Below are 15,987 nucleotides of genomic sequence, written 5' to 3'. Positions count from 1 at the left end.
TTATTCATTTATTCGTTTGCTGGAAATTAGAACTGAATTTAGAAATAGTTTTGAAACGAATATTTGAGCTTTACAAACAAAAGTATTTATTTATAGACTAATTGATGTCTGTGCGTAAAAGTTTCCCTATCCAAGAGCGAAAGTGAAAGTGATCCATTATCTCTCATTCTCACGCAGTAGATGCTCTGTTTAACAGTTTTCTGTTAAAAAAAAACTGTTAACTGTTAACTATTTGCTTGTGAAATGCTCATTTTTTCCACTTAGACTTACTTTGCGTCCTGTAAATAGCGAATTCGCTCTTGGCACGATGCAGCTGACTCTTAAAGGGAATGGGAGATGAGTCTCTAATTGGTTTATTCTTAAAACACACCTATAACTCATTAAGAAAATAAACTCAACCCTTTTAGCATGCGCCGAAGCGCAAGGCAGATTTCCCGTCCTTAAATTAGCAAAAACGCGTCCTGACACGCCCTGAAAGCATTTGCGCCCTGCGTTTTGCGCTTTGCGCATTGACCGTCAAAATAGAGCCCTAAGAGTGTGTCTGAATCCACTTTTGCTATTTGAAAGATGGAAAAATATGCTTTGCACACTGGCACATGGTCTAAGAGGGTTGCTTATTCTCTTAATGAGTTATGGGTGTGTTTTGAGCAAAACGTAAACCAATCAGAGTTTCATCTGCCATTCCCTTTAAGAGTCAGTTGTGTCGCGCCATGGCACATTTGCTATTTACATGGCGGACTTTGTAAGTGGAAAAACTGCACGCTTCACTGGCGAGAAAACGAGGATAAACAATGAGCTTCCTCCATTCAGTTTCTTTACTTTCTCTTTACTTTACTTATACTCTTTACTCCTTTACTTTCGTGGTTAAGGAATCGGTGTTGTACGCACTTCACTGAATACATCATTTAGGGGCCGATCACCCTAAATGCGCATTTATGTTCCAAAAACACGAGGCGCACCACACTGCATTTTTTGTTGACAAGAAAAAAGAAGCGTGGTAGGATTTTTTACGTTTTTAGGCAACATTTGAATCAGCTGGTATTCTGTGAGAGTGTTGCTGTTGATATAAATATAACTTTATTATTTAATAATATTGTGAAATTCAAGATTTGAAAAGTCATACAGCTCTGGATAACTCAAAACAGCAACCACAAGTCTCTCCTCCATCTTCAAAAGTCTCCATAGTTGTCTTGACAACACAAACACTGCAGGCACCTCAACGGAAACCCCACCTCTACTTTCATTTGAGTGGAGAATGAAAAACATGTGAGTGATGTATCACGCTTTTTTCCACTTAGAGTTGACTTTTTTCAACTGCCAGCGCACAGCGCAAGGGTCAAAACCCGAGGCACGCAAGATTGCATGAGCAGCATGCAAAATGCTTGCTGCTGTTAGTAAATCATTCAAAAAAGGCGCCTCAGCGCAAAAAAGCACATTCAGTGTGATCGGCCCCTTAGCCTACATAGTTAATTTTGTTTAAGTGCAAAGATTTGTTACAAAACTATTTTTAAATTCAGTTCTAATTTCCAGCAAATGCATTAATAAACAATAATAATGAAGTGTGGTTATATCCAAACACGCGTCCTATTCTTATGCCCCATATGGTGATGCAAGCGTCTCCAAAACCTGACAGGTGGACAAATCTAAACTTGTTTTTATTAAAACAAATATAAATATGCAAGAAATAATTAATATTGTTAATAATAATATTATACAAATTCAAATTGTCATGAATAAACTGAAAAAGCTCCCGCAAATGAAGAAGGCATGGAGGTGGTGGTTTTTTTATTGATGTAGTAAATAATAATTTTAATAATATTTTAATCCTTTATTTTTTTTCCTTTGTAAAGATATTTGTGTATTGCTGTACATCCTGTGTGTTTTAAGCGTTTGATCTTGCATAGGCACATAACTAATGCGCTCTGCGCTGGACTTTAGACCAGCTTTTACTTGGTCAACGGCACAGTCAGTTTCAGTTTCCCAGAATAGCAACATGCCATTGATGGCAGTGGCTCAAATGGATTTGCTATTTAAACAACGTGGCGCAAAACGTGAAAACTAGGGTTGCTCTGATCTGAAAATAGCATCAAATCGTGCCAAACACCTCTTGCGCATTATTGCGCTAGATGTATGATAGGGACTGTAGACTGGAGCATGTAATGTGAAAATTTACCAACCATCTACTCAATCTTAAGCGCTAACAACTACTGTAATTTTGTTTCTTTTTTCTGTTGGATACAAAATTATAATTTGGAGAATGTTCAAAATGTTCAAGATTCTTTAAGATGTCTACTTTAGTCTTCAATGTTAGAAAGAAGCTTGTTTTTCTTTAGATAAGTCAAGAGTGAGTAAATAATGTCCGAATTTCAGCGTTTTGGTGAACTATCATTTTAATTAAGAAGACTTCACAATGTGCAATATTAACATTGAAAGTTTGTATATAAAATATAGCTGGGTGATTAATCGAAAAGTAATCTAAATCAACATCTAATTTTTTCAGGTCAATCCTATTACTGATTACTGATTTATGCTTCTGTGTTGAATGTACGGATATGTTCCGGCGCAGCCGTCGCGCAGTTGCATACCCGAAAACCTCTCAAAAAATTTAACTACACGTCACACGTTTGCATAATATTGCAGATGATCGAAAACCAGAGATGCCTTAAGATGGTAAATTTTCTACTACAATAAAATTATCATTTACATTTAAATATTTGTTTACAGATTCAAAAAATGCACTGTTTAAAATAGTATTTACAAGATATACAATACAAGAGTTATTTTACTTATTTTTATTTTCTACTTTTGAAAACATTGAAAATAATTATTTTTGTTTCCAAAAGTGCAAGTTATTTGTTTTCACTTTAATATAAGAAAAAAAGTGACTGTTGGTTTTAGGCAAAGTGTGTTTTTCAGTTGCTCAGCGTTGATGTTCAGTAAATAATCATAAATAGTAAAATAGTGTGTGTTTCCTTCAATTATTTTAAAATCAAGTAATGCACCCTTCGTTCAAAAATCTCTCACTTGTAATATGAGCAGATTTACTGTACAAAACCTGTCAATGAACTGTGAGGGCAAAAAAAGAAACAAATAAAATAATAGCTCATTAATCGTAACAGAAGTAAAATTTTAAATAATCGATATTTTGATTTTAAGCCAAATCGCCCCGCCCTCATATAAAATGTATACTATTCTATATATTTTCTGATGATGAGTAAATTATATCTTGCTCATTGTGTTTTTGTCCTACATTGTCAGGATTCAATCTGTCATGGATTAATATGGCACAAAAACAAAACACGACTATGTGGCGGTAAGTTCTTGTCTTACTGCATATATATATATATTACAATTACAACGTTTTTGGTGTCGGGCTATGCCAGGTTGGACTTACAACTTATCAATAGCCTCAGAGCTCAAGTAGCAAAGCTAAAAATCAGGCTGCGTTTTCACTGTCAAGCCAATTTAAACAGGTTTTAGTCTCTGCTTCCCTGTTTTCCCTTATTTACATCACTTTCAGTCAAAGCAACAGACTGAATAAAAACAGCAAACAAGTATACCAGAGTATGCAGAACTTATGACAGTGAAATATGAAACTTAACTTTTTCACACAAGGCTATGTTGTTTCAGATTTTGTTTTACCCTTATAACAAAAAAACATTAATTTCAAAACTGAATGTGTTTACTTGTGTCATCTTTAATATTTTAGTTTGATGATCTGAAACATTAAAGTGTGAAAAATAAGATGAGAGGGGGGGGCAAATACTTTTTCACACCACTGTATATGGCAAAATATTAAATATTACATTCTAATAAATTAATATAATTATCTAGCCATCTGTAGTTTGATGTAAAAGTGTATTTATCAGCTATTATTTATTAAAGTATCTTATTGAAACTATTTTTATTTATCAGTGAGTACAGTTGAATCTAAAGCACCATCTTTAGTAGAAGCAGTAATATGAGTAAGCGCTGTTGTAAACATCTCATGTAACTGCTACTACTACTTGCATCAGTTAAAATGAACCCACTGTACAATCTCAGCTATTGAAATAGAACCTCAATATGAGATAAAGCTTTATAAATAAGGCTCATTTAATACAATTTCCTCTAACAATCCTAGATTTATACAATCAATCTGCTCTTTTCTCTATTTTTGCTATTCATCCATTCACAAAATCAGCCAATGAGATGTGACTATGCTACATCGCAAACCTGATGTCAGCCAAAAAGCGACTGAACAACAGTAATTATACATTTTCTTAATCGTTCACACATACACAACTGTGCCATAATTAATGGTAAGCTTTCATTAAGCCCAACGGGCCCAAAACTACTTGCCAAGAATAAGAAACACAACCCAAGCTTCAGAGCTCGCCGATGATTCGCATAATAATTTCAATCTTAAGCGAACAGTGTGAGGAGCGTGATAATGCTGATTATGCTAAGAGTGCATTAGCAAGCTGTCGTTAGCTTAGCGCTGTACACCCCTTCATCTGGGAATCTGTCATGACAGCCGTGTTGCAGTGAATCACAGTTTGAAGCTCATCATTCTAATAAGGGAGAGTTGCAAATTATGCAACATCAATGAAGGACTCTGCTACTGTCACTGCTAACAATACCTGCCTCAGTATCTCAACATATTGCATTTAATGGCAGGGGTGTATTCAAATAGAAACTTTGGTTAGTGGTCACTAGGCCCACATTGAATCTGTCCGTGAAGAAATCCCCAGATTTTTAGCCCACTATTGAGTCTTTTTATTTAATTGTGTAAATGTGTTTACTCTTATTTTTTAATTTATTTCAGTTCTATCATTGACAAATATGAAAATGTTTGGGGCAGTACGGTGGCACAATGGATAGCACAATTACCTCACAGCAAGAAAGTCGCTGGTTCGAGCGCCGCCTGAGTCAGTTGGCATTCCTGTGTGGAGTTTGCATGTTCTCCTCGTGTTTGTGTAGGTTTCCTCCGGGTGCTCCGGGTTTACCCACAAGTCCAAAAACATGCGGTACTGGTGAAATGGATAGGCTAAATTGTCTGTTGTGTATGTATGTGAATGTGTATGAATTTTTCCCAGTGATGGGTTGCAGTGAAGGGCATCCACTGCGTAAAACACTTTGCTAAATATATGCTTAGGGACTAAGCCGAAAAGAAAATGAATAAATGAATGAAAATGTTCATATGATTTATTTACAATTCAGTTTGTAAAGTAATATTTTCTCTCTTTTAGTAGATATATTAAATAAGAGACTTGCTTTGTTTACCAATTAAGTGAATCTAATTAAATTTACATTGTAAACATTAAATAAAATGTATTTAATGTTTTTAGTTATGATGCTCCCAAAATCATTCCTCATAAATCCACTGATTTTTTTGCAAAATAATAAAAATTATAGAATAATAAATATTATAGAATAATAAAATTTGTGTTTACAATGTTATTTGCTAGCACACATTATTCTTTATGTCACAGGTGTCAAATCCTATTCCTGGAGGGCTGCAGCTCTGCAAAGTTAGGATTTAACCATATATAAACACACCTGAGCAAAATTAAGTCATTTAGGCTTGTTTAAAATCTACATGTAAATATGTTGAAGAAGGGTTCTATACTGTATATATATATATATATATATATATATATATTTTTTTTTTTTTTTTTTTTTTTTTTTACAGTTCCACAACAAATAAATTTAAATACTTTACTATTGTGCAGTTCAAAAACATTATTGTACTTTGTATAAATTACTAAAGTATTTTAGAGCACAGCATCAGAACTAGCATTATTGAATCTAACATGTACTTCTTGAGGTGTAGTCACGTGGAATCCTGTTTCAGAAATAAATCCTCTCCCTCAGTCATCTTTTCATCAAGCAAATTTCTCGTGTTAGCGACGTCACCGACGGGAACAAGAGGTGCCAGTAATGCAGCAAAAAGTTTGTTGTCGACCACCATAAAACGAGAAGAATAAATTGTCATTTATATAATCATATGGATTTACTTTCATCGGCTAGACACCGGCCTCACAGCTCTGAGAATGGCGGTGGCATCATTTATTAATCTGCGATTGGTAAATGTAGCTTGTGTGAATGCTACTGCACTACTTGACAAAAAAAAAAATAGCTTCACTACTGAAAAGCTATTTGATTTAGAAAGTAGTGACGCTACCGTCATGCTACTGAGAAATGTAGTTAAGCTAGTAGCTACTCCCCAACACTGCAAACAAAAATAGTGGACAGCCATAAACAAGATCTGCTGAAACTGCAGGGAAACATGAAGATCTTTATTTTCTCAGTCATTAAAACTCTGTTTTTCATGCATGTATCTAAAGTGGATCGACCGATGGAAATAATCCATTTGTCAACAAGATACATTGGCAGTCAGTAGGGGCCATTAAATGCTTATGTTTAATTTTATTATTATGAACTCAATTTTACGAATTACAGATTTTGCATCTTGTCATGTTATGTTTTTCTTAAGGTTTCATTGTTTTCTGCAGTTGTTTTTTTAATTTGTTGTCCACTGTATTTCTTTGCCTTTTTTGTTTTTTTTATTTATTTTTCAGCATTTTTGCCTATATTATGATCGGACAGTGTGCAAGTGAAGTTGGAAACAGAGAGATGGAATCGAATACAGCCGAATTCAGGATTTCTGAAGTGCGATGGCACTATATGTCTCTGTGCTACCCACATGGCTATTGACATCAACTTGTTTTCCTTTTTCTGTAATAAGACTAAGAAGGCATTAATATTTTAATTTGTTGGCCTATATATTAGTTACACAGTATTTTTAATTTTCTTTAGCTTTTGTAATGTTTTTAATAAAATTAGTTGTCAACAGTATCTGTTTACTTTGTGGTTTTGTAATAAGGCTTAGGAAACATTCCTATGAATATGTATAGTTAATTGACACATGTGGTGTTCCTATTGGTCAAAATCAACTTAAATGCAAATCAAATTCTGTATTTTTAATGAAACCTTGAAAAACTGTTGCTTCATTTAGTTTTACCTACGTCATCTCCGCCTGGCGTATATTTACTCTCCATCTCTATGAAACATCACTGCAAAATGTCATCTGTGTCCGCCACTAAACAATAACTCCCTGTCAACAATTTGTGTCTCTTAAACAGAGGCAATGTGGAGTATGTACAAACTGATATTAATCGTTAATAAGGCTGTCAAAATGCTAGACAGCATGCAAAATTTCAATAACAAAAAAAATTTAATAGTCAAAAAGTCCAAACGGCTGCATGAGACTTGATTTAATTGAATTATTTTAAGCATTTCATATCACATTAAATTTTATTGTAAATTTTCCTTCCCAAGATGAACAAGCTTCTTGTGGATTCAAAGTGGTGAGTAGTAAATTGCATAATTTGATGGTGAACTAACCCTTCGATAGGATCACAGAATATCTAAAAAGAGCCTTTCATCCTTAATTAGCTCAGATGTGCTGCTCATCGAGCATATTGTGGCTTGCAGGAATTCAGGCAGTGAACACAGCAGTGAGCCGCACGCAGCAGGACCAGGATGTCCATTTCAGGATTGGCCGTTAGGATGACCTCAGAGAAGAGGTACACTTTCCCCTCTCTTTTGAAGATGAGCTGGACCTTTAATTACGCTATTTCCATTCCTATAAATCTATGAAAATATATTGAGGCAATAAAAATGTGATGATTATATCATCGCTGTCTAAAAATAATTCTAGCCAGACTAAGATGGTTTGCTGGTTGTAACTAGTTTAAGCTGGACAGTTACTACCTCGTACATGCATTTCAATGCAGTTTTGGGAATGGGGTACTGTTGAATTGAATACTGTGCAGTATATATTGTTTAAAAAATAGCATCTATGCCGTTTTGCAGTTTGATCTCCAACTTAATCTCTTCATTTTTGTTAGTGAGGCAAAAACATGTCTGATATGACAGGTTTTGCAATCTCTATAACAAATATATTAGCATTTAAGTATGATGTGCACATTGTCACTTTCTTACTACACAGTGTGCATTTTATTTACTACAGAAATAATATTGTAGTGTGTTTCTTTGCTATTATTTTTTTACATTTAAAAATTTTTTTAAATAAGCTGAAAAATGCTGAAGCACGTATTTCCAATGAGCCTGTGTTGCATTAAACACAATTCTGCATATTTTATGTTGTTTACACAGAGATGGTAACTGTATCACTGTCCTAAGTTTTAAATCCATATGTTTGCATATTCAGGCCCCCAAAAACAACATTTGTTATTGTACAGCCAAAACACAAAAAAGCTTCCATCTTTAAAGGTGCAAAAGGAGATCTTGGCAAATGCTAATGTTAGCCTGATAGCACTGAAAGACTACGTCTTACCCAGCAAATCTCCATCCAAAGTCACGCCTCCTGAACACATGAATGCACACTAGACAACATCACTACAATACATGTAACATTCACCGCCAGTGTTGGGTAAGTAAGAGTAATAGATTATAAATTACTGATTACTACAGGAAAACTGTAATCTGATTACATTACTGATTACTTCATGTAAAACGTAATCAGATTACTAATTACTTTACTTTGAAGTTTCTTTTTTAAAAACATATAAAATATACCTATACACATTACAATGGGTTGATCACAGCAGCTTGACAAATTCAAAATATTTAAAAAGTTTAATTTAAAATTTTCTCATCATTCACTTTTTCCAGAAGAAAAACATTTAGAAGAAAACTGGATACCTGTAACCACTGGCATCTATAGTATGCAAAAGCACAGCAGTGTGTGGGTGTTCTGTGTTTGTCTGAGGTAATTAGTCTACTGAAATGTGTATTTTCCAAAGTATGAAGCTAACCGGTCAGTTCTTGTCACATGACTCATGGTGTTCAACTGGGGGCGCCTGAGAAATGCGAGTGTGCACAATATGCACTCCCAAGATGCGTGCTCGGAAAAGACACAATATGTGAAACGCTTTTCTTTGCATTGAGAAGGTACCTTCTTTTCCGTTCCTGCACAAAATTACAATTTATTTTAACAAATTAGTTGGGCCGCCCTGTTTTTGGGCACCGGTGACCTCCTTGGTGAGAAGTATCGTCTTAGAATGCTTTCTGCTCAAGTGCTTGAACATGTTGCTGGTTGAGTTAAAAGCAGTTAAAAGTTCTTTTGAGACTGGACATAGACGGCATTTTCCAGAAATATTTTAGTTTTCACGCTCAATAAAACCAAAAGTAATGTTTTCCACTTGAAGAAGCAGCCACTCTCGACAGCAACCATTCCAGCAATTTAAAAGCGCATGGTTAGTAACTGATGTTGCAGCAAAAAGAAAAGAAGCATTTTTTTCTTCCAAAAACGATATTTGTAACGTGACACATTTTAAAATTTAAAATGTAAATTTAAAATGTAATTCGTTACATTACTGCGTTCCCCAAAAATGTAATTAAAATACAGTAACACGTTACTGTGGAACTCGATACAACTATGATTACCGCAAAGAAAACTTTTTACAGTGAGTAACTACAATTCCAAACTTAAAAAGGAAGCAAGGTTGTTCATGTTTTCCTGCCATCCTCCGTGTCAACTCTGTGTCCATGTCTAAGATGCAATCTTATCTGCGCAAACAGTGGGCGCAAGATAAGGTATGCAATTACATATTTTGACAGGCATGTAGCCTATCGAAACTTTTCTTGGCTCTACACCTAACACAGAATATTAAAATAGATATAAATACATTTGGATCAAGTAATATAATTATTCCTATCAGGATATGATAAGATTTTCAACCAAAATTTGTTGCTTAAGTAAGTCTGCACGATTCTAGCAAAAATGTGGATCATGATTTTTTTTTTTTGCTTAAAATCAAGATTTTCTCACGATTCTTTAAATGTAAAATAAAGATTATTATGATTAGCCAATTATTATTGTACATTCTCAAACATATGGTAAAACAACTATAATAAAATTAGGACTACTGAAGGCGACACAGTGGCGCAGTAGGTAGTGCTGTCGCCTAACAGCAGGAAGGTCGCTGGTTTGAACCTCGGCTGGGTCAGTTGGCATTTCTGTGTGGAGTTTGCATGTTCTCCCTGCGTTCGCGTGGGTTTCCTCCGGGTGCTCCGGTTTCCCCCACAGTCCAAAGACATGTGGTACAGGTGAATTGGGTAGGCTAAATTGTCCGGAGTGTGAATGAGTGTGTGTGAATGTTTCCTATAGATGGGTTGCGGCTGGAAGGGCATCCGCTGCGTAAAAACATGCTGGATTAGTTGGCGGTTCATTCCGCTGTGGCAACCCCAGATTAATAAGAGGACTAAGCCGAAAAGAAAATGAATAAATGAATGTAGCTTAAAATGCTAAATTCTGTATAGTCATTGACTTTAACAGACTTTCATTATGTCCTGTTTGTTAATTCACTGTAAAATGATGACATCAGAATACAACTATTCATAATTATAAAGTTGATTTATTATGTTTAAGACATGTGCTTGTCATCTGTCATTGACAGCATTATTAGACCATTTGTTTTCACTGGTAAAATGAGACTTTTGTCATTATCAGATTCCTTCTTGCATTATATTCAACATTATAGGCTAATTATAGTAAACATTTATTTTCATGCACAACACTATGTGTTCACTATGAAAGAAAAAAAAATATCAATGCTTGTCGTAATCATAACTCTAAAATGCCATATGATCATTTAAATGATGTGCGCACAGGTTTCACTTTCACTTCCACGTGCGGCTTATGGCTGCTGTCACTGTAAGAAAAAACACATACTTGCAAATCAAACCTCCTCCATGGCCCTCAAACGATTGCTCTGTGCAACAAACTAAACGTTATTTACAACTTCACTACTTGTTATTCAAAGCCTATGCAGGCTGTGTTCACTAAAGTAGGCGTCATTTGCGTGCACACGCGAGTTCTTGGAAGTAAACAAACAGTGTGTCAGCTCACGTGTGTTTTCCCGGCCGCGAATACATCATTACATGAAGACAGAAATTACACTTTTTGGGAGAATTATACCTTATAAATACAGTATGTGACACTTTTAACGCCATTTGAAGGTGTCAGTGTTGCTGTGAAGACTTGCGCGACTGCCTTGCTTCTCTCCTGACCTTGAAAATATAATTGGCTGATTCTTAGAAAAGCAGAATTAAGATCGTGTATAGGGTCGAATCGAGATCGTGATGTTTTTTCGATTAATCGTGCAGCCCTATCCTTAAGACAATCACCAATTGCACTTTAAAGTTGAAATCCTTTTCGTGTAAACTTAGCATAACAAGTTGCCATTTTACTGCCACCATTTCTGCTGTTCATATGACAGGGATATGTCAATAAATAGTATGTGATATTTAAAATGTATCATTTAATAATTTTCCTTCAGCTTAGTCCCTGATTTATTAGGGGTTGCCAGAGCGGAATGAACCGCCAACTATACATGTATAATACATGTTCATATGTATTATACAGCACATGCCCTTCCAGCCACAACCTAGCACTGTGCTGGAAAACAAAATGTATCACTGAAAATCTATTTCCAAACATAAGTACACTTTAGATACGCAGTACCATTTAGTACTGATCAAGATCCTGATTTAAAACTACATTCCTTTAAGCACACGCTTTAATCCTAAATCCCACTGAAACCCCAAAACAGCTCTCCGATCAGCAATAAACGTCCACTTATGCTTAAAAAACAAGCATACCCTGCCAGATGTACCCACCTGTGTCTCATCTTGCACAGCGCGGTACTGCTCCTTCCACACTGATATTTTAGACGCCTCGTCCTTTCGCAGTGCACGTTCCTTCTTCAGCTCCGGGCTCCAGAAGCTTTTGATGGAGCTCATGGAGGAGCTCAGCTTGCTTTCCTTAACCTCAATCTCCTTCCGAAGGAGCTCGTTTTCCCTTAGCACTTCCTTGAGCTGGGCTTGGAGCTCCATGATGGTGTTGTCTCTCGCCTGGCGTAGGGAGTGAGGAACAGTTGAAGCTGCATGGATCTCGCCTCCAAAGCCCATAGAGTCAGTCGATACTGCCGGCACCATTGCCATGTCAGGTGTACTGCCGGTAACCGTTCCTCGGACTCCATAGGGTATGCTACCTCCAAAGCGACCCGTCGCTACGGCAGTCTTAGGGTGGTCAGATGAAGTCCCAATTGCGACCTCGTTGTCACTCATGTACATGGGACCTGACGTGGCGTAGGCAGCATTAAGAGATTGAATGTTCTCCATGGATAGTGTCTTGCCTCCAGAGCCGCCCGGACCTCCTCCACTTCCACCCATGCTGTTGGTGCGACGGTGGCCCATTCGGGGTGACCGAGGCAGTCGAGGCGATCTTCCCGAGTTGCTCTGGTTGTTTCGACCCGCACTGTGATTACTGTCCATTTTGCTCACAGAACGTGAACTTCCGTACATTTTTGGCAAATTTGGTCAATTTACCAAGGCAAAAATGAATGTGAAGGAATGTGCTAATACAAAGGCCAGGTCATCATCTTCATCTCATGTATAAGGAATGTGATCGGTCAAGCAAAAGATGGTCTTCTGTATCTTTCTGGCTGATGGAGCAAATGTGCTGCCCTGTGAAATGAAATCAAAAAGCAAAACATACTAAATGATATATCAAAGAGAGACAAAATGGCATCAAACATATATTTGAGTACTATTTATTATATTCTTTGCCTTACTAGCTCTGGGTTTCATGCTACCAGATGTTTGGTAGATGTCTAAATGATCTGACTTAAAGTTTGGTGGGGGGTGATCAAAAACACTACAATTGGTAAATGCTCAAAAAGAAATTCTACAAAACAAAAAATGTTTGCAAAATTATGTCACATATTAAACTCATGTTATATTTCTTTGAGTGGTAAAAATCAAAGTCCCTTAAAGGCAAGTCATTTCACTCGGTGGCCATCTTTGAAATGTTTCCCTAACCCAATGCATAGGCATTCTGTCTGAATGGGGAAAGATCAAATTCAATAAAACTGCGAGCAAAATTTACGATTAAATATTATATTAGGAATCACCAATAAAATTAAACAACAATTGAATCTTGAGATTAATTTCTAAATGTTTGAGTCACACAAAATCTACAGAAACTCCTGTCTAGTCCAAGCCCCTCCCCAGAGAATCGTCAGTCTATACTCAGTTAAATAGTTGGGTTAAAAAAAACCCAACATATAACCCAACTATAGGTTACTATATCACCTTCCCAACTATGGGTTATTTTAACCCAGTGCATTGAGTTATATGATTTAACCCAATGCGTTGGGTTGTTTTGATTAAATTTTATTTTTTACATTCTGCTATTCCTATTGCTACTATTACAAGTGCTACTATTATTTTATAATTATGGCTGTGTATATAAATAACATGCAATTGCATTGAAAAAGCTTTATTTTCATTACATTTTAAGTTTCAGACACTTAAGGGTTTTTTGTCCGTTTATTATAGATCGCCTAATCGCATGTTTGTATCATCAGTAATTAGGAGTGCTGGTGAAACGGATATAAAAAACACGACACGGAGAGGTAATTTAATTAAATTATATATATATATATATATATATATATATATATATATATATATATATATATATATATATATATATATATATATATATATATATATATATATTATTGCATTATAGCTTAAATAAACTTTACAATGCAAAAACAACATTATGTACGCATAATAATACAGCTGTTTTGTGTCAAATCAGTTAAATCAGTTGACTGTTAAAATTCTAAATCTTTAACCCAACTGGTTGAGTTATTAAATAAATAACCTAATAAAGGTTAAAAATAAACCAACAAAGCACCAAATATTTTAACTGGGTTAAATAATTTAACGTTTTTTAGAGTGTAGCAATTACTGATTGACACCTTTACTTAAAGGCAGGGCATCATTCGCCATGTTAACCATTACACTCTTCCCCATTCAAAGCACGAGTGACATGTCTTGTGTATTGTATAGTCATTGCTCAAATTTGTTATGATACTGTGCATTATTTAGGATGATTTTATATGGGATGCTAATATACAGCTCTAGAAAATTAATCACCACTTTTTTGGGTGTGCCATTAACAGGTATGTGTAATAATAATGTAATAATAAACTATTGATAACACTCAAAAATAAATGTAATCCATGTTTTTAGAGCTTAAATATAGGGAGAAATATGTGTACGCATGTGTGTATTTAAAATATACAAGATATATACATTTATTTTTCCATTATTTCCAATAACGTATGAAAACATGCAATACGTTAATGTTATCTTCTCCAAATAAATGTCTCGAATGTTCTGAATTCTTTTACGAAATTCTGAAGAAACATTATCAGTAGTTTATAAATGAAAAAAAAATTAAAAATTAAAAACAAGGAAACATGTGCTTTTTATTGGCAAATCCAGAAAACCAGCAATCAGAAATGGTCTCTATGGTAATATACGTAATGTAATATAAACGTAATGTAATATAAACGTATGGTACTAATAGTAATATAATTATAGTAATGCTTGGCCATACTGAGACATATTTAAAAATGCCCTAAAAATGTCAAATTGTTAATATTAAAAAAATAATAATAATTAAAAAAAAACATTTTAAGGTCAAAATTATTTGCCCCTTTATGATATTTTTTTCAACAATCGACAGAACAAACCATCAGTATACAATGACTTGCTTAATTACCCTAACCTGCCTAGTTAACCTAACTAACCTAGTTAAGCCTTTAAATGTCACTTTAAGCTGTATAGAAGTGTTTTGAAAAAATATCTAGTCAAATATTATTTACTGTCATCATGGCACTGATAAAATAAATCAGTTATTAGAAATTAGTTATTAAAACTATTATGTTAAGAAATGTGTTGAAGAAATCTACTTTCTGTTAAACAGAAATTAGGGAAAGAAATAAACAGGTGGCTAATAATTCAGGGATGCAAATAATTCTGACTTCAACTGTAGGCTATATAAATGGATTACAGGCAGCAAATAAAATATGATTTTGACAATGATTCAATATTAATAAAAGCCTATGTGTTGACTCAGTAATGTTAACCACTATAACAACTATAACATCAGCATTGTTAATATATTATTTTACACCACACGAGGCTCATATTGAAAATGTATTCACAAGCCAGATAGTGTAATGCATCTCCCATTTACTCACTGAATGAGTGAATCGAAGGAAAGGTGGGGTTTTATTGTAGCCTCACACTCCAAGGTTATAAACCAATTAATGTCAGCTGCTTTACCGACATTATAATTACGATCTACCAAGCCCAAGCCCATAAATGATATCCTACAACAGTATATATCCAGTGTCCATCGCTGTCGATGCAATAATCCTGTTGTATTTAGGTGAAGGCTGCTCTTAAACAAACCAAGACAAACCAAGCAGAAGCGTCGGCATTTCCCACACAGCACGTCAATAAGAATTGCAAATGCGCAAAATGACAGACTACAATTGTTATATCAGTACAATTTAGCACTAAAACGTAATGTTCCGTAAAATCCAGCCCTGCTTTCGCGCAGCCTTCAGCATCCTCCCTCAATGTCCTTCTCCTCCACCATTGCATGGCTTAACATGTTTGCTCCTCTTTTGTTATTAATAGCTGTCCAGCAAATGCGACAGTCAATGAGAAGCGCTATTTGAATGTCAATATATGCAGATTTTGAATAGCCGAGCCGTATTTTAATGTAATCCCTACTATAGGTTTTTTACCAAAATCAGTTTACCTTGCGGCTGGGATGTTTCATCCGATATAGCGACCGTCCGTCCAAGATATTGTGTGATGGAGAGGAAGCGGTCTGTTTTTCTTTTCTTTCTATTGCTTAATGATTTTAATATTTGCAGACACAGACCAGCATCTTCCCAGAGCTGGAGGACTTCAGTGACGTAACGCCTACGCTGCGCGCTCACAAACACTCGCCTCTAAAATGCCAACGCCATGCTACGAAGGTCATTTTGTTTCAAATATAGGCTACAAGTATTTTGTTTTCTCTCACAAAAAATGGCGTTC

At 35.3% G+C, this 15,987-nt stretch overlaps 1 protein-coding gene across 9 annotated transcripts in view; it reads right to left on the bottom strand.

Moving 5' to 3' along the window:
• The window catches only part of erc1a (ELKS/RAB6-interacting/CAST family member 1a), a 90,288-nt gene extending 74,423 nt beyond the window's left edge, over positions 1-15,865 (bottom strand). For 8 of the 9 annotated variants that reach the window (XM_068217369.2, XM_009298003.5, XM_073942060.1 and 5 more), the window contains exons 1-2: positions 15,704-15,865; positions 11,692-12,540 (exon numbers count right to left, since the gene is read on the bottom strand). In XM_068217369.2, coding sequence (XP_068073470.1) covers positions 11,692-12,378 — 687 coding nt within the window. In that variant the 5' untranslated portion in view covers positions 12,379-12,540; positions 15,704-15,865. 9 annotated transcript variants of the gene reach the window in all.
• Positions 15,866-15,987: the final 122 nt, after the last annotated feature.

Source organism: Danio rerio, chromosome 25 (genome assembly GCF_049306965.1).
Source record: "Danio rerio strain Tuebingen ecotype United States chromosome 25, GRCz12tu, whole genome shotgun sequence".
NCBI lineage: Eukaryota > Metazoa > Chordata > Actinopteri > Cypriniformes > Danionidae > Danio > Danio rerio.
This window is presented reverse-complemented; position numbering and strand designations above follow the sequence as displayed.